This window comes from Mustelus asterias (assembly GCF_964213995.1).
Source record: "Mustelus asterias chromosome X unlocalized genomic scaffold, sMusAst1.hap1.1 SUPER_X_unloc_2, whole genome shotgun sequence".
Classification (NCBI taxonomy): Eukaryota; Metazoa; Chordata; class Chondrichthyes; order Carcharhiniformes; family Triakidae; genus Mustelus; species Mustelus asterias.
The window spans coordinates 221,111-239,663 of record NW_027595347.1 but is presented as its reverse complement, the minus strand read 5'-3'; the positions used below and the strand labels follow the sequence as shown (position 1 = coordinate 239,663).

At 45.7% G+C, this 18,553-nt stretch overlaps 1 protein-coding gene across 1 annotated transcript; it reads left to right on the top strand.

Annotated features, from left to right (window-relative positions):
* The first annotated feature begins 8,598 nt into the window (after nt 1–8,598).
* LOC144491328 (putative G-protein coupled receptor 139) lies at nt 8,599–15,226 on the top strand. The gene is made up of 2 exons (XM_078208991.1): nt 8,599–8,668; nt 14,325–15,226. The coding sequence occupies exons 1-2, from the start codon at nt 8,599–8,601 to the stop codon at nt 15,224–15,226; spliced, it is 972 nt and encodes a 323-aa protein (XP_078065117.1).
* The last annotated feature ends 3,327 nt before the right edge of the window (nt 15,227–18,553 follow it).

Genomic DNA, 18,553 nt, shown 5'->3' with positions numbered 1-18,553 from the left:
ACCATTGATGTGGACAGGGGCATGACCTCCAATACGGTTCCTGAAGTTGATGACATTCGCCTTCGTATATACTGAATTGTGCCGATTTAACACATTGGTGATATCACAGAATATATTCGCGTTATGTTGAAAGTAAAGATGTGCCAATACTCACTCATACCTGAGCTGTCATGAACAGCTGTCTGACCAAGAGGTCATCAAGTCAGTCAGTCGCACTGTGTGTGGATTATTTTGATGTGGAGATGCCGGTGTTGGACTGGGGTAAACACAGTAAGAAGTTTAACAACACCAGGTTAAAGTCCAACAGGTTTATTTGGTTGCAAGTGCCACTAGCGTTGGGAGCGCTGCCCCTTCGTCAGGTGGAGTGGAGAGCTGCTTACAAACATGGCATACAGAGGCACAAACTCAATTTACAGAATAATGATTGGAATCCAATCATGAGTATGTAAATTGAGTTTGTGTCTCTGTATGCCGTGTTTGTAAGCAGCTCTCCACTCCACCTGACGAAGGGGCAGTGCTGCGAAAGCTAGTGGCATTTGCTACCAAATAAACCTGTTGAACTTTAACCTGGTTTTAATAAGAACATAAGAAATATGAACAGGAGTAGGCCATCTAGCCCCTCAAGCCTGCACCGCCATTCAATAAGATCATGGCTGATCTGATAGTGGGTTCAGTTCCACTAACCCGCCCGCTCCCCATAACCCTTAATCCCCTTAATGGTTAAAAATCTACCTACCTGTGTGGCGGCGCGGTAGCACAGTGGATAGCACTGCTGCTTCACAGCTCCAGGGACCTGGGTTCGATTCCCGGTTTGGGAAACTGTCTGGGTGGAGTTTGCACATTCTCCTCGTGTCTGCGTGGGTTTCCTCCGGGTGCTCCGGTTTCCTTCCACAGTCAAAGATGTGCGGGTTACGTTGATTGGCCATGCTAAAAAAAGTGGCAATTTGTTTTAGCACACATCTTTTAAGGAGCAGTTGATAGGACTGCAGGACAGGCATGTGCCTGTAAAGAGGAAGGATAGGAAAGGTAGGATTCGAGAGCCATGGATAACCAGTGAAATTGTGGGTCTAATCAAAAAGAAAAAAGAGGCATACATGAGGTCCAGGCAGCTAAAAACAGATGGAGCACTGGAGGAATACAGAGAAAGTAGAAAAGAACTCAAACAGGGAATTAGAAGGGCAAAAAGGGGTCACGAAATGTCATTGGCAGACAGGATTAAGGAGAATCCTGAGGCATTTTATACATACGTTAGGAACAAGAGGGTTGTTAGGGAAAGAATCGGACCTCTCAGGGACAAAGGAGGGGACTTATGCTTAAAACCAAAGGAAGTAGGAGAGATCCTAAACGAATACTTTGCATCAGTATTCACAAAGGAGAGGGACATGTTGACAGGTAGTGTCTCAGAGAGATGTGTTGACCTGTTAGAAGAAATCTCAATTACAAGGGAGGACGTGTTAGGTTTTTTAGGAAACATTAAGACAGACAAATCCCCAGGGCCAGATAGCATCTATCCTCGAATCCTCAGGGAGGCAAGAGATGAAATTGCTGGGCCTCTAACAGAAATCTTTGTCTCTTCACTGGACACAGGTGAGGTCCCAGAGGATTGGAGGATAGCAAATGTGGTCCCGTTATTTAAGAAGGGTAGCAAGGATAACCGGGTTAATTATAGGTCAGTGAGCTTGACGTCCGTGGCAGGGAAATTGTTGGAGAAGATTCTTAGGGATAGGATACTTGCGCATTTAGAACTGAATAGTCTCATGAGCGATAGACAGCATGGTTTTGTACGAGGGAGGTCATGCCTCACAAATTTGGTTGAGTTTTTTGAGGAGGTAACAAAAACGATTGACGAGGGAAGGGCCATGGATGTCGTCTAAATGGATTTTAGCAAAGCGTTTGACAAGGTTCCTCATGGCAGGCTGTTGCAAAAGGTTAAATCTCATGGGATGAAAGGTGAGCTCGCTAGATGGGTGGAGAACTGGCTTAGCCACAGAAGACAGAGGGTAGCAGTGGAGGGGTATTTTTCTGGTTGGAGGTCTGTGACTAGTGGTGTTCAGCAGGGCTCTGTACTGGGACCTCTGCTGTTTGTGATCTATACAAATGATTTGGAAGAAGATGTAGCTGGTGTGATCAGTACGTTTGCGGATGACACAAACATTGCTGAATTTGTGGATAGTGATGAACATTGCCAGAGAATACAACAGGATATAGATAGGCTGGAACATTGGGCGGAGAAATGGCAGATGGAATTTAATCCAGATAAATGCGAAGTGATGCATTTCGGTAGATCGAATGTAAGGGGGAGCTGTACAATAAATGGCAGAACCAACAGGAGTATAGACACACAGAGGGACCTGGGTGTACAAGTCCACAGAACCTTAAAGGTGGCAGCACAGGTGGGGAGGGTGGTGAAGAAGGCATATGGCATGCTTGCCTTCATTGGACGGCGCACAGAATATAAAAGTTGGCATATGATATTGCACCTGTACAGCCCACATTTGGAATACTGCGTCCAGTTCTGGACGCCACACTACCAGAAGGACGTGGAGGCTTTGGAGAGAGTACAGAAAAGGTTTAACATGATGTTGCCTGGTATGGAGGGTCTTAGCTATGAGGAGAGATTGGGTAAACTGGGGTTGTTCTCCGTGGAAAGACGGGGGATGAGGGGCGACCTAATAGAGGTGTATAAAATTATGAAGGGCATTGATTGGGTGAACAGCGGGAAGCTTTTTCCCAGGTCAGAGGTGACGAACACAAGGGGTCACGGGTTGAAGGTGAGGGGGGCAAGGTTCAACACAGATGTCAGGGGGACGTGTTTTACACAGAGGGTGGTGGGGGCCTGGAATGCACTGCCAAGCAAGGTGATTGAGGCGGACACGCTGGGATCGTTTAAGACTTATCTCGATAGCCACATGAACAGACTGGGTATAGAGGGATAGAAATGAATGGTCTAGTTGGGCACATGAGCGGCGCAGGCTTGGAGGGCCGAAGGGCCTGTTCCTGTGCTGCTTTGGTCTTTGTTCTGTACAGTTGCAGCATGACCTCCCTGCTTTTATACTCCATCCCTCTCGCGATAAAGGCCAACATTCCATTTACCTTTTTGATTTCCTGCTGCACCTGCAAACTGAATTTTTGTGATTCATGCACAAGAACCCCCAGGTCCCTCAGCACAGTAGCATGTTGTAATTTTTCACCATTTATATAACAGCCTATTTTACTATTCTTCCTTCCAAAGTGGATAACCTCACACTTACCAACGTTATACTCCATCTGCCAGATCCTTGCCCACTGACTTAGCCGATCCAAATCTCTCTGCAGACACTCTGTGTCCTCCACGCAATTTGCTTTCCCACTCATCTTTGTGCCATCCGCAAACTTTGTTACCGTACACTCGTTCCCCTCCTCCAGATCGTCTATGTATATGGTAAATAGTTGAGATCCCCTGCGGCACGCCACTAGTCACTGATTGCCAACCGGAAAAGCACCCATTTATTCCGACTCTCTGCTTTCTGTTAGATAGCCAATCCTCAATTTACGCTAACACTTTACCCCCAACTCCGTGTACCTTTATCTTATGCAGCAATCTTTTGTGAGGCACCTTATCGAATGCCTTCTGGAAATATAAATATAAAAAAGGGGCGGCACGGTAGCACAGTCGTTAGCACTGCTGCTTCACAGTTCCAGGGACCTGGGTTCGATTCCCGGCTCGGGTCACTGTCTGTGTGGAGTTTGCACATTCTCCTCGTGTCTGCGTGGGTTTCCTCCGGGTGCTCCGGTTTCCTCCCACAGTCCAAAGATGTGCCGGTTAGGTTGATTGGCCAGGTTACATATTGCCCCTTAGAGTCCTGAGATGCGTAGGTTAGAGGGATTCGCGGGTAAAATATGTGTGGGTAGGGCCTGGGTGGGATTGTGTTCGGTGCAGACTCGATGGGGCAAATGGCCTCCTTCTGCACTGTAGGGTTTCTATGATTTCTATGAAATACACCACATCCACCGGTTCCCCTCTGTCAACCGCACTCGTTCTATCCTCAAAAAAGTCCAGTAAATTAGTCAAACTGACTTTCCCTTCATGGATCCATGCTGCGTCTGCTTGATTGAACCATTCTTTTCCAGGTGTCCTGCTATTCCTACCTTAATGATAGATTCCAGCATTTTCCCAACTACGGATGTTAAGCTAACCGGCCTGTAGTTACTTGCCTTTTGTCCACCTCCTTTTTTAAACAGTGGCGTTACATTAGCTGTTTTCCAATCAGCTGGCACCTCCCCAGAGTCCAGTGAATTTTGATAAATTACAACTAATGCATTTGCTATTACTTCCGCCGTTTCTTTTAGTACCGTGGGATGCAGGATTCTCGTTCCCCACTAATTTTGGGTTTTTTAATTTGATACTCTCCTTTATTTCCTTCGTTATCCATGGCTGGTTATCCCTTTTCTTACATTCCTTCTTTTTCACTGGAATATATTTTTGCTGAGTACTGAGAAAAATCTCCTTAAAAATCCTCCACTATTCCTCAACTGTTCCACCAATTAGTATGTGTTCCCAGTTTACATTAGCCAACTCCGCCCTCATCCTATTGTAATCCCCTTTGTTCAAGCAGAGGACACTGGTTTGGGACCCTACTTTCTCACCCTCCATCTGTATTAGAAATTCAACCATATTGTGATCACTCATTCCAAGAGGATCCCTCACAAGGAGATCATTAATTTTACCTGTCTCATTGCACAGGTCCAGATCAAAGATAGCTCGTTCCCTTGTAGGTTCTGTAACATACTGTTCCAGGAAACTATCGCGACAGCATTCTAAGAACTCTTCCTCAAGTCCACCGCGTCCGACTTGAGTTGGCCAATCAATATGGAGGTTAAAATCCCCCATGATTATTGCTGTTCCATTTTTACATGCATCTGTTATTTGTTTGTTTATAGCCCGCCCCACCTTGAAGTTATTATTTCGGGGCCTATAGACTACGCCCACCAGTGACTTTTTCCCCTTACTATTCCTTATCTCCACCGACATTGTTGTTAAACTTCTTACTGGGGATTGTCTTATCAGAGTCAAGCTATCACATAGTGGGCAGAATTTTATTCCCTTCTCCAAGGCAGGTTCGATGGCGGAGTGGCATTAAATGGGATGGGTGGGTGGCAGGTGGGAATACGGACAGATGCCACCGCTGTATATGGGAGGTATGGTCGCACAGTGGTTACTGCCGCTGAACAACTTCAGGGACCCGATTTCAATTCCAGCCTCGGGTCACTGTCTGTTTGGGATGAAATTTCAAATGTTGCAATCCATTCCTTTTTGATTTTTGAATGGAAATAACAAATTTGAATTCTGAAAGCTAGTGGGTGACAGCGTGACACAGCGGTTATCACTGCTGACTCACAACACCAGGGACCCGGGTTCAATTCTGGCCTCTGCTAACTTCTGTTTGGAGTTTACACGTTGTCCCCTTGTCTGCTGGGTTTCCTCCAGATGCTGGGATTTCCTCAAAGATTTGAAAGATGTGTATGTTAGGTGGATCGTAGACTCCTACGGCCCAGAGGGGGACCATGTGGCCCATCGAGTCTGCATCCACTACAATCCCACCCAGGCCCTATCCGCATAACCCCATTCATTTACCCTAGCTTGTCCCCCTGACACGAAGGGGCAATTTGGCATGGCCTCTCCACCTGACCCGCACATCTTTCGAATATGGGAGGAAACCGGAGCACCCAAATGAAACCCACTCAGACATGGGGAGAATGTGCAAGCTCCACATAGATGGTAACCCAAGCCGGGAATCGAACCTGGGTACTTGGCGCTGTGAGGCAGCAGTGCTAAATGCAAGCCACAGTGCTAACCCATAAATTTGTAATCCCTGACACTAAATCCCTGAAGCTTGGCACAACATCGTGGGCCGACGGGCCTGTTCTTTGCTGTACTGTTCTATGTTCTATGTTCTGACTGGGAATCGAACCCAGACCGTGGCGGAGAAAGCGATGAATCCGAACTGTGGGAGTGTCAGGGGGATTAGCACCGTAAATCAGTGGGTTACAAGGATTGGGCCTGGTTGGGATTGCAGTTGGTGAAGACTCGGTGGGCCAATTGGCTTCGTTCTGCACTGTAGAGTTTCTTTGATTCTATAAGGAAATAAAGATAATAAGCCTGCATCAAGTGATGAGATAGAATAAGGAGCAGAATTGCATATATCAGTTTTACCCTCAATCTAGCAGTGATAGAAAGGGTAGGGAGTATCTCCCTGCAACACACTCATGCTTGGAGTCCACGTGGCTCTCTCCAGGCTGACTGCTCCATAAGACCATAAAACCTTAAGACATAGGAGCAGAGTTAGGCCACTCGGCCCATCAAGTCTGCTCCCTCATTCAATCATGGCTGATTATTCATATCATCCCCATTCTCCTACCTTTTCCACATAACCCCTGATCCCCTTATTAATCAAGAACCTATCTATCTCTGTCTTAAATACACTCAATAACCTGGCCTCCACAGCCTTGTGTGGTAAAGGGTTCCACAGATTCACCATTCTCTGACTGAAGAAATTCCTCCTCATCTCTGTTTTAAAGGATCGTCCCTTCAGCCTGAGGTTGTGGCCTCTGGTTCTAGTTTTTCCTACTCGTGGAAGCATCCTCTCCACGTCCAATCTATCCAGCCCTCGCAGTATCCGTAAGTTTCAATAAAATCCTCCTTCATCCGTCTAAACTCCAAGGAGTACAGACCCAGAGCTCTCACCCGTTCCTCATATGACAAGCTTTTCATTCCAGGGACCATTCTTGTGAACCCCCTCTGGACCCTTTCCAAGGCCAGCACATCCTTCGTTCGATACGGGGCCCAAAACTGCTCACAATACTCCAAATGGTGTCTGACCAGAGCCTTATCCAGCCTCAGAAGTACATCCCTGCTCTTGTATTCTAGCCCTCTCAACATGAATGCTAACACTGCATTTGCCTTCCTAACTGATGACTGAACCTGCACGTTAACCTTAAGAGAATCTTGATCAATGACTCCCAAGTCCATTTGTTTTTCTGATTTCCTAAGCATTTTCCTATTTAGAAAATAGTCTATGCCTCCATTCCTCCTTCCAAAGTGCATAGCCTCACACTTTCCACGTTGTATTCCATCTGCCACTTCTTTGCCCACTCTCCTAACCTGTCCAAGTCCTTCTGCAGCCCCCCTGCTTCCTCCATACCCCCTCTATATATCTTTGTATCATCTGCAAACTTTGCAACAAAGCCTTCAGTTCCTTCCTCCAAATCGTTGATGTATATTGTGAAAAGTTATGGTCCCAGCACTGACCCCTGAGGCGCACCACTAGTCATCGGCTGCCATCCTGAGAAAGACCGTTTTATCCCCACTCTCTGCCTTCTGCCAGTCAGCCAATCCTGAATCCATACCAGGATCTTACCTTTAACACCATGGGAACTTAACTTATTTAACAGTCTCCTCTGCAGCACCTTGTCAAAGGCTTCCTGGAAATCTAAATAAGTCATGGCCACTGGCGCTCCTTTATCTAACTTCCTTGTTACCTCCTCAAAGAACTCTAACAGATTTGTCAGACGTGACCTCCCCTTGACAAAGCCGTGCTGACTCAGTCCTACTTCATCATGCACTTCCATGTACTCCGTGGTCTCATCTTTAATAATGGACTCTAAAATCTGGACAATGACCGAAGTCAGGCGAACCAGCCTATAATTTCCCATCTGCTGCCTCCCTCCCTTCTTAAACAGCGGTGATACATTCGCTACTTTCCAGTCCTCTGGTACCGTCCCTGCCTCCAGTGATTCCTGAAAGATCACCACCAATGCCTCTACAATTTCCTCAGCTATCCATGGTAACAATGCAGTTTTCTCGAAAACAAAACTCTATGGAATCAAAAGGAGTCAGCGTTTATTTTTCAGGCCACAATCAGATTAGCCATAATCTTATCTGAATTGCAGAGAAGGCTCGAGGGGAGAGTGGCCCACTTTGTTATAAATTTCTACATTGGGAACTATCATTACTGGCAGTAAGGTGACTAACCAAGGTCTTTTTCCCAGGGTAGGGGTGTCCACAACTAGGGGGGAAAGGTTTAAGGTGAGAGGGAACAGACTTAAAAGGGACCAAAGGCGCAACTTGACGCAGGGGGTGGTGCGTATATGGAATGGCCTGCCAGAAGAGGTGGTCGAGGCGGGTACAATTACAACAATCGAAATACATTTGGACAGGTACATGAATGGGAATTGTTTCGAGGGATATATGCCAAACGCAAGCAACTGGGTCGAGTTCAATGTAGAGAAACTCGTCGGCAGGGATGGGTTGGATGGAAGGGCCGGCTTCTCTGCTGTATATCTCTGTCAGTTTATGACTCGAAAACAGTAAGCGTATTTTCTCAAAACTGTGTTTCTCAAAAGCTTTCCTGACGTTATGACATCAGTAATGATCAGGGAGTGATGCAATCTGTGTTTTGTTTTGTTTCAGGGTACTTTAGTGGTTATTGAATTTGTTGCAGACTAATTGTCTCACCGGGGATTTGCAACAAGCTTAAAAGAGGGATCTTCGTTTTTTTGACACGAAGTAAGTCAGTCTCTCGCCTGCACTTCAAGGGACATCACGGAAAATTAGAGGAGATGCACGGGCAAGTCACCGGCCCAGTGTATGCGATCTACTATCCAGTTCTGGCAGCATTTGGTGTCCCAGGTAAGTCAAAATGACGAACAATTCCTTTCATGCATCACCTCGAGCTCTCTCTGTGCTTTTGCCGTTTAACCGTGGATGGACAGTTTCCTTTGAATAAAATCCATTCTTCCCTGACCTTGATTCGATCAATAAGGCTCATTCTCTGTCCATTGTCGAGCAAATGAGAACAATAATTTGGCTGCTGAATACAAGATTAAACTTTTTGTAGAACTATTTGTATTTTAAGATAGCCCTCCCTGCTGTACAAATTGCACCATTGGTTTTGAAAGCAAATTTTCGTCTTTATATATTTTTAGAAATGGAGTAATGAATAAAGAGGAACATAATGCATGTCCAACACGAACACTTGTAACAGTACCTGATTTCTGAACATGCTGTTTGATCAACAGAAGAGAGGGTATTTGAGTGGAACGTATTGCTCTCTATCCAAATCAACAGTTATAACTGTCCATTACTTCAGTCTGATTTTTATTATTAGACTTGGAGTGGGCAAGAGATGGAGATGGAGTCTCAAGCTACAAAATCGCCATTAACAAAAATTCTACATGTTCTTGACCATCCCATTATATCAGGACCACCCACAGCAACCAATCTAATCCAGTCGCTGGAGCATTGTGTGCTGTTTTGGTGTCCTTTTCTGAAGGGGGATTTTGCGATAGAGGGAGTACAACAAAGGTTTAGCAGGCTGATTCCTTGGATGGCAGGTCTGTCATGAGGACAGACTGATTCAGTTACGATTATGTTCACTATAGTTTAGAAGTGAGACGAGTTCTCATAGAAACTGAAAGAATTGCAAGAGGGTTAGACAGGGTGGATTCAGAAAGAATGTTCCCGATAGTGCGGGAGTCCAGCCTTACATCAGTGGTAGGGAAAGTATTGGAGAGGATTCTTCAAGACAGGATTTATTCCCACTTGGAAATAAGTGGACGTATTCGTGAGAGGCAACATGGTTTTGTGAAGGGGAGGTCGTGTCTCACGAACTTGATCGAGTTTTTCGAGGAAATGACGAACATGATTGATGAGGGTAGGGCAGTGGATGTTGTCTACATGGACTTCATTAAGGCCATTGGCAAGGTCCCTCATGGCAGACTGGTACAGAAGGTGAAGTCGCATGGGATCAGAGGTGAGCTGGCAAGGTGGACAGAAAACTGGCTCGGTCAAAGAAGACAGAGAGTAGCAGTGGGAGGGTGCATTTCTGAATGGAGGGCTGTGACCAATGGCGTTTTTTCAGGGATCAGTGCTGGGACCTTTGCTGTTTGTAATATATGTAAATGATTTGGAGGGAAATGTAACTGGTTTGATTAGGAAGTTTGCGGACGACACAAAGGTTGGTGGATTTGCGGATTGCGATGAGGACCATCAGAGGAAACAGCAGGATATAGATCAGTTGGAGACTTGGGCGGAGAGATGGCAGGTGGAGTTTAATCCGTACAAATGTGAGGTAATACATCTTGGAAGGTCTAATACAGATAGGAAATATACAGTAAATGGCAGAACCCTTAAGAGTATTGATATGCAAAGGGATCTGGGTGTACAGGTGCACAGGTCACTGAAAGTGGCAACGCAGGTGGAGAGGGTAGTCAAGAGGACAGAGGCATACTTGCCTTCATTGGCTGGAGCACTGAGTTTAAAAATTTCGCAAGTCATGTTGCAGCTTTATAGAACCTTAGTTAGACCGCTCTTGGAATATAGTGTTCAATTCTGGTCGCCACACTACCAGAAGGATGTGGAGGCTTTGGAGAGGGTACAGAAAAGATTTACCAGGATGTTGCCTGGTATGGAGGGCATTAGCTAGGAGGAGAGGTTGGAGAAACTTGGTTTGTTCTCACTGGAGCGACGGAGGTTGAGGGGCGACCTGATTGAAGTCTACAAGATTATGAGAGGCATGGACAGAGTGGATAGTCAGAAGCTTTTTCCCAAGGTGGAAGAGTCAATTACTATGGGGCACAGGTTTAAGGTGCGAGGGGCAAGGATAAAAGGAAATGTACGAGGCAGATTTTTTACACAGAGAGTAGTGGGTGCCTGGAACTCGTTGCCGGGGGAGGTAGTGGAAGCGGATATGCCAGTGACTTTTACGGGGTGTCTTGACAAATACATGAATAGGATGGGAATAGAGGGATATGGTCCCCGGAAGGGTCGGGGTTTTAGTTCAGTCAGGTAGCATGGCCGGTGCAGGCTTGGAGGGCTGAAGGGCCTGTTCCTGTGTTGTAATTTTCTTTGTTCTTTGTTCTTTGTTCATTGTTCTTTGTTCTAATGGTCATAGTTTGAGGATGAATGGTAAACCTTTTAGACCTGAGGTGAGGAGAAATGCCTTCACCCAAAGCGTGGTGAATGAGTGGAATTCATTACCACAGAAAGTAGTTGAGGCCAAAACTTTGTGTGATTTCTGAAAGAAATTAGATCTAGCTCTTGGGGCTACAGAGATAAAGAGATATGTGAGGAAGGCGTCTTCAAGATATTGAATTTGATGATCAGCCATGATGAAAATGGATGGCGCAGCACGCTCCAGGGGCCGAATGGTCTATTTCTGCTTCTAGTTTCTATATCAATGGATCCCTTTCCGTGCTGTACTCTCGAACCTTCATGCAATTTAATCCACCCTGTTGTCGCTGCACAAAAGTGAAAAGGTTAAGATATTCAAATAAAATCCAATTACTGCATGATTTCCAAATTATTCACTTAACACTTGCTGCACTATTATGCATTCGATGCACGTTTTCACTTCTCTGCACAGCATTGATGGTGAATGTTGACTTTCCAAAGGCATTGATAGCTCTCAGTTATCTGAAACTTTCTGGAGATTAAATTGATTTGTAAAATAGGTGTTGGACAATCATGTGTTGCGGGAGATGTCTGCTCTTGGTACCCCACATGACTGGTTCTGAACACCAACAGGGAGATAGTGAAATGGCCTTGTAATCCTTGTAAAGTCAGAAACAAAACAAGTGTTTCAGCCTTGAGAGAAGCATGTCGGATTGATTGTCCGATATTTAAGAACATAAGAAATAGGAGCAGGAATAGGCCATCTAGCCCCTCGAGCCTGCCCCGCCATTCAATAAGATCATGGCTGATCTGACGTGGATCAGTACCACTTACCCGCCTGATCCCCATAACCCTTAATTCCCTTACCGCTCAGGAATCCATCCATCCGCGCTTTAAACATATTCAGCGAGGTAGCCTCCACCACCTCAGTGGGCAGAGAATTCCAGAGATTCACCACCCTCTGGGAGAAGAAGTTCCTCCTCAACTCTGTCTTAAACCGACCCCCCTTTATTTTGAGGCTGTGTCCTCTAGTTTTAACTTCCTTACTAAGTGGAAAGAATCTCTCCGCCTCCACCCTGTCCAGCCCCCGCATTATCTTATAAGTCTCCATAAGATCCCCCCTCATCCTTCTAAACTCCAACGAGTACAAACCCAATCTCCTCAGCCTCTCCTCATAATCCAAACCCCTCATCTCCGGTATCAACCTGGTGAACCTTCTCTGCACTCCCTCCAATGCCAATATATCCTTCCTCATATAAGGGGACCAATACTGCACACAGTATTCTAGCTGCGGCCTCACCAATGCCCTGTACAGGTGCATCAAGACATCCCTGCTTTTATATTCTATCCCCCTTGCAATATAGGCCAACATCCCATTTGCCTTCTTGATCACCTGTTGTACCTGCAGACTGGGCTTTTGCGTCTCATGCACAAGGACCCCCAGGTCCCTTTGCACGGTAGCATGTTTTAATTTGTTTCCATTGAGATAGTAATCCCATTTGTTATTATTTCCTCCAAAGTGTATAACCTCGCATTTCTCAACGTTATACTCCATTTGCCATATCCTCGCCCACTCACTCAGCCTGTCCAAATCTCTCTGCAGATCTTCTCCGTCCTCCACACGATTCACTTTTCCACTTATCTTTGTGTCGTCTGCAAACTTCGTTACCCTACACTCCGTCCCCTCCTCCAGATCATCTATATAAATGGTAAACAGTTGCGGCCCGAGTACCGATCCCTGCGGCACGCCACTAGTTACCTTCCTCCAACCGGAAAAACACCCATTTATTCCGACTCTTTGCTTCCTGTCGGATAGCCAGTCCCCAATCCACTTTAACACACTACCCCCAACTCCGTGTGCCCTAATCTTCTTCAGCAGCCTTTTATGGGGCACCTTATCAAACCTTATTTGCATTTCCCAAATTGGCCAGTTCAGAAGTGAGAGTGAACAGCATGTCCAAAGCCACTATTCATTCGACGCTCTTAACATCCTAGTATGGGCTGCCGATGAAGTTATTCCAGCTGCTCTCGAAATATCGATTGACAGCATTTGAAGATAAGGAACCCTCCTTACATTAGGACAAATGTCTCCATTTCAAAACGCAAATAAATGAAGGACATTGACCCCACAATGTATCTGTAAACGGTTTGATACAATTGACATCTGATTGCATGCGTAAACAGCAAAAAACTATTTCTTTAATTGAAACGGAGTTTTGAAAATCGTTCTATGGACGTTCATTTTTTTGATTTGATTTATTATTGTCGCATTTATTGGAATACAGTAAAAAGCATTTTTCGTGCACCCTGTTCAGACAAAGCATACCATTTGTAGAGGACAAAGGGGAGAGGGAAAGGAGAGGGTGCATAAGTGACATTGACATGTTCTGATAATTACCTAAGTAATTTATTTCCAAAACGATTTAATTTATATTCTAACCGGCTAGTGATCACAAATTATTTAAAACAATGTGGTAATTTGTAAGCTTCATTCCTCGTGAGGTATTGCTAATCATTCATGGATATTTTGTGTTGAGGTTTAAGTTCTCTGCAAACTGCTCCGGCGATCTGAGCTGACATCTCCACTTCACCCAGCATCCTTTCGCCAATCAACACTGAACTCCGAGCACAACTATGAGCCCTCCCAATATCTGAGTCAGTGGTTCTACCAGAGTCGTGAAACCATACCTTACGGTCCGCTGGTGACTGTTTGATCATATTGTGGAATTATATTTCCAACTGAAATTTGGGCTCTCAGTTTGGGAATCTTATTTGCTGACAACCTACCTCGACTTCTTGGTCCGTTCAATGATGGACGTCAGTGATGTTCAGAGGAAAAAAATACTGGAAAGTAAAATGGATGGAGAATAGCAGTTAGACCACCCCACCAACACTTGGCAGTAAAACCGACAATAAGCATTAAGGGGAAGAGATGGCCTAGTGTATTATCACTTGGGCAATTAATCCAAAACCTGACCTAATGTTCTGGAGCACATGGGTTCAAATACTGCCAAGGCAGCTGGTAAAATTTGAATTCAATAAAAAAAAATCTGGAATGGAGAATCTACTGATGACCATGACACCATTTTCGATTGCCAGAAAAACTCATCTGGTTCACGAATGCCTTTTAGGAACGAAAATCTGCCACCCTCACCTCGTCTGGTTTAGATGTGAATCCAAAGACACTTTGTGGTTGACTTTCAACTGCTCTCGGACAATTAGGTATGGACAATAAATGTTGGCGAGCCAATGATGCTCATGTCCCACGAATTAATAAGGATGAAAACATGCCAAGCTCCTAAGTAAGACATAAATACGTATTAAACATCCAAAAATTGGTAACTGATGCCGACCTAAATAATAATTTTATTAATCTATTCTCTTCCATCCACAGCTAATTTAGTGACCATTGTGATCCTGTCCCTCGGAAGGTGTGGGCTCTCGAAATGCATCACTCGCTACCTGGTGGGAATGGCGGTGACTGATCTTTTGGTCCTTACCACTGGAGTGATTTTAAACCGGATTAGTGTCATGTACTTCCCTGTACGTTTCCTGTCGATCACACCGGTCTGTCGCCTCAAGATTGCTCTAACCTATGCAGCGAGAGATAGTTCAGTCTGGTTAACAGTTGCTTTCTCGTTTGATCGATTTGTCGCCATTTGCTGTCAAATGTTTAAAACAACCTACTGCACAGAGGGAAGGGCAGCTGTTACAATGGTAACACTCTGTGTCCTCAGCATTTTAAAGAACATTCCATGGTATTTTGTATACGAGCCATTGTATATGATTAATGATGTCCCGTGGTACTGCAACATTAGGTTAGCTTTTTATTCTGAGCTTGCCTGGACAGCATTCGACTGGCTTGACCGGATATTGAACCCTTGCATCCCGTTCCTCCTGATGTTGCTCTTCAATGCTCTGACAGTCAGGCACATTCTATCAACTCTGAGAATCCGCAGAAAACTCTGCTCCCAGAGCAACGGAGAGAAACAGAGTGACCCAGAGTCAGAGAGCCGGAGGAAGTCCATCGTTTTACTCTTCACCATCTCAGGCAGCTTCATCCTGCTGTGGATGACCTATGTGGTGAATTTCCTGTATGTGCGGACCACGCAGGATTATAAGATCTCTGGTTTCAATGATCCCAAGTTTATTCTGCAGGAAAGCGGGAATATGCTGCAGTTATTGAGCTGCTGCACCAACACATGCATTTACGCAGTAACACAAAAGAAATTCAGAGAAGAATTCATGAAAATTCTGAAATATCCAATGAATCTTGTCAATAAAATAGCCAATTAAAGAACATATCTGAATACATTCTACAGATCTCAGAGAGGTTTCAAAGGTGATTCTATGACAGAGAAATATTTTCTCTGAACATTTTAACACTGAGGGGAATCGTTTAGGCTTCCAAGCTCTCACCAACTGACAAGTAGCCACATGGTTTTTGAAACTTGTACTGCAGCCATGTACCTTATGTACTGGAAAGGAATATCAAAATATGTTTAACTGGGAACTTTCTGCCTCTCACACCCCTTCCAAACAGGAAGCACCTGGCTATCACCATGCTCTGGGCAAAAAAGTCACATAATTCTGAGATGTCAGCATATCAGAGTAAGTATTCAGCCGCCGATGTTCACTTGTAGGCTACCTTGAATCACATGGGCTCTGCATCCAAAAATAGACAATGATTATCTACCCTCAGGAGCACAACTGGATATCCTTAACATTATTCTGGGACTTTGGACATTCAAGATGCATACACTTTGAGCATGCACTCTTCTGTCATTAAGCTTCAGCACATTGCAACTTCTCAGTGAAGCTTCTCATTGAAGCCGGGTACCACAGAGGCACTGTGGTTGGCATTGCTGCCAATCAGCACCAGGGACCCGGATTCAATTTGCGGCTTGGATCTGTGTGGAGTCTATACGTTCTCCCCTTGTCTGAGTGAGTTTCCTCCGGGTGTCCTTGTTTCCTCCCACAGTCCGAAAGACGTGCGGGTTTGGTGCATTGACAATGTTAACTTCTCCCTCAGTGTACCCGAACAGGCGCCGCAGTAGGGATTTTCACAGTAACTTCATTGCTCCGGAATTGTAAGCCTATTCCTGACAACAATTGATAAACTTAAAGTAAACTTAAAACATATGTAGCCTTTACCCTGTAAATGTCAGGGGAGTGAGGTGCTTTGTCAGGCAGAATTCGCAAAAGTCACCTGACCCCCTTTTTGAAAACTAAATTATCGACACAGATACGAAATATCGCATACGACAAACTTCATATTATTTGATAAGAAAAGAAGATTATAGCCCATTTCTGGAGCTTGGCCTGTTGCAGGAAGCGTCGGTAGATGATTGCTTGCAAGAAACATCAAGCACCAAACTGAACGCCTCTGCAGATTTGGATTTGGTTCTGCCCCCTTCATATTTGTCTCATACGGTCTTACTCTAATGTTATGCCAACATTTAGCAGCGCTCTATGGATTACATGACTGCAGATGAAACGATGAGTAAACCACAAATGACACCAATAGAAATTTGGTTCTTCAGTGGTTCAACTGTTGCATCCTGCAAGTCCAATGTCCCTGCCTCAAAAAGGATTTTTGGCCCTTTTGCCATTGTCTTCAATTTTGCATGGCGGCCTTAGAAATGTTATTCTTCTCTGTTCACTGCTTCCAAGTCGACAGTGAGATCCTGTTCTGAGTGGCCTCGGGAGACCCCAAGCTTCACTTTGGTTAACGCTCATTGTTGCATAAGTGGAATTTGACTACTACAGTGCTTCCTGGTCTGGAGGATATGAACTATGAGGATAGGTTGCATGAACTCGGTTTGTTCTCACTGGAATGACAGAGGTTGAGGGGCGACCTGGTAGAGGTTTACAAGATTATGAGTGGTATGGACGGAGTGGATAGTCAGATGCTCTTTCCTGCGGTAGAAAAGTCAAGTGCTCGGGGACATACGTTTGTGGTGCATGGGGAAAAGTTTAGAGGAGATCTGTGAGTCATGTGTTTTACACAGAGAGTGGTGAATATCTGACCTGGGAGGTGGTGGGAGCCGCTATGATGGAGGCATTTAAGGAGCAACTAGACAAATACATATATAGGATGGGAATGGAAGGATACGGACTCCGTAAATGCAGACGGTTTTAGTTTAGGCAGGCATCATGCACAGAGCAGGCTTGGAGGGCCGAAAAGGCTGTTCTTTGACTCCGAGAATCATAGAATTCCCACAGTGCAGAACGAGGCCATTTGGCCCATCGTAGCTGCAGCGACCACAATCCTACCCAGACTCTATTCACATTACCCCACTTCTTTACTCTGCCAACCACCTGACACTAAGTGCCAATTTAACGTAGGCAAGCAAACTAAATCGCACATCTTTGGACCTTCGCTCTTTGTTCCTTGACAGCACTGCCAGTAACACCAGCTTTTTGATGCTTGAGGTTTGACTGATTCGGCGCCACATGTTCTGATATGGGGCGGGAATTTTTCATTCTGCTGTTCTGGTAGTGTGAAGTAACAGAGCGGGGAATGCGAGTGAGACACGGAAAATGAGGTTCGCACTCAATTCTTGCATCTCCAAAATTTGGCGGACACATTCTGCCGGTGATTTCAACATTAATAACATGCATTGCCATGGTGGTCAGTGTGTGGAACGAGCTGGCAGAGGCCGTAGTAGAGGCGGTACAATTTTGTCTTTGAAAAAGCATCAAGAGAGTTACATGGATAGGACAGGTAGAGGGTTAGGGGACAATTTGGACTAGCTTAGTGGTAAATACTCGGTGGCATTGACAAGTTGGGCCCAAGGCCCTGTTGCCATGCCATAAACCTCGATGACCCTATGACACAAATATGCCCAAATCGCAATACTCTGTGATTGTGATTGCTGCAGACTCGATGGGCCAAATGACCTCTTTCTGCACGACCTAGATTTCTGAAAACATCGGTGGATGTTTCCAATCGGATGGATCACAGATTTTCCCTATCAATGGGCATCAGACATGATGGCCTCACCAGTGGAACCGGAGGCCGTTGGGGCCCCCTGGGCTGTTAGGGGTCGCGCCAGGCACTGCCAGTCTGGGACCCTGGCACAGCAAAGGGGCAGAACTGACGGGAGTAAGACCAGATCGGGGCAGGGCCTGACAGGGGCAGAGCCTGATGGGGACAGATGTCACTAAGGGATGGAAGGGGGTAACATTGCCTTGTGCGGTGGAGGATAATCGGGTGTTGTGGGTTGTGATCAGGGGGGCGGCCCTGGGTGGGTTTGTGGCAATCGGGGGTAGCGATCAGGGAGCAGGAGTCCATGGGCGGGTTGGGGGTTGATGTCCTTGGGGGGAGTGGCGACGTGCGATGTCCGTGGAAGGGGCGGGGTGGTGAGTGACCAGTCTCCTAGCAGCTGGCTTCCCGACGAGCTATAGCACCACACCGCCACCCCCCCCCCACAACCTCCCTCCCCCCACCCCCTCCCCCCCCCCCCCCCGCCAACCCTCTACTGGTGGGTATTACATTCCAGCCTCTGTATGGCACAGACTGCTTTGAATTTCGACTAGTTGCGTCGCTGGAAAATGAGTGAGAGAACCTTCCGTTTTCTTGCCCGTTTCGAAGAAATTTCCATCAATGGTCTGTCATGC

What these genes read in the sequence shown, in the direction of transcription:
- LOC144491328 (XM_078208991.1), top strand. Translation starts at nt 8,599, where the DNA reads ATGCACGGGCAAGTCACCGGCCCAGTGTATGCGATCTACTATCCAGTT. An exon ending in GGCAGCATTTGGTGTCCCAG is followed by an intron (nt 8,669 to 14,324) that starts GTAAGTCAAAAT and finishes TTCCATCCACAG; the next exon opens with CTAATTTAGTGACCATTGTG.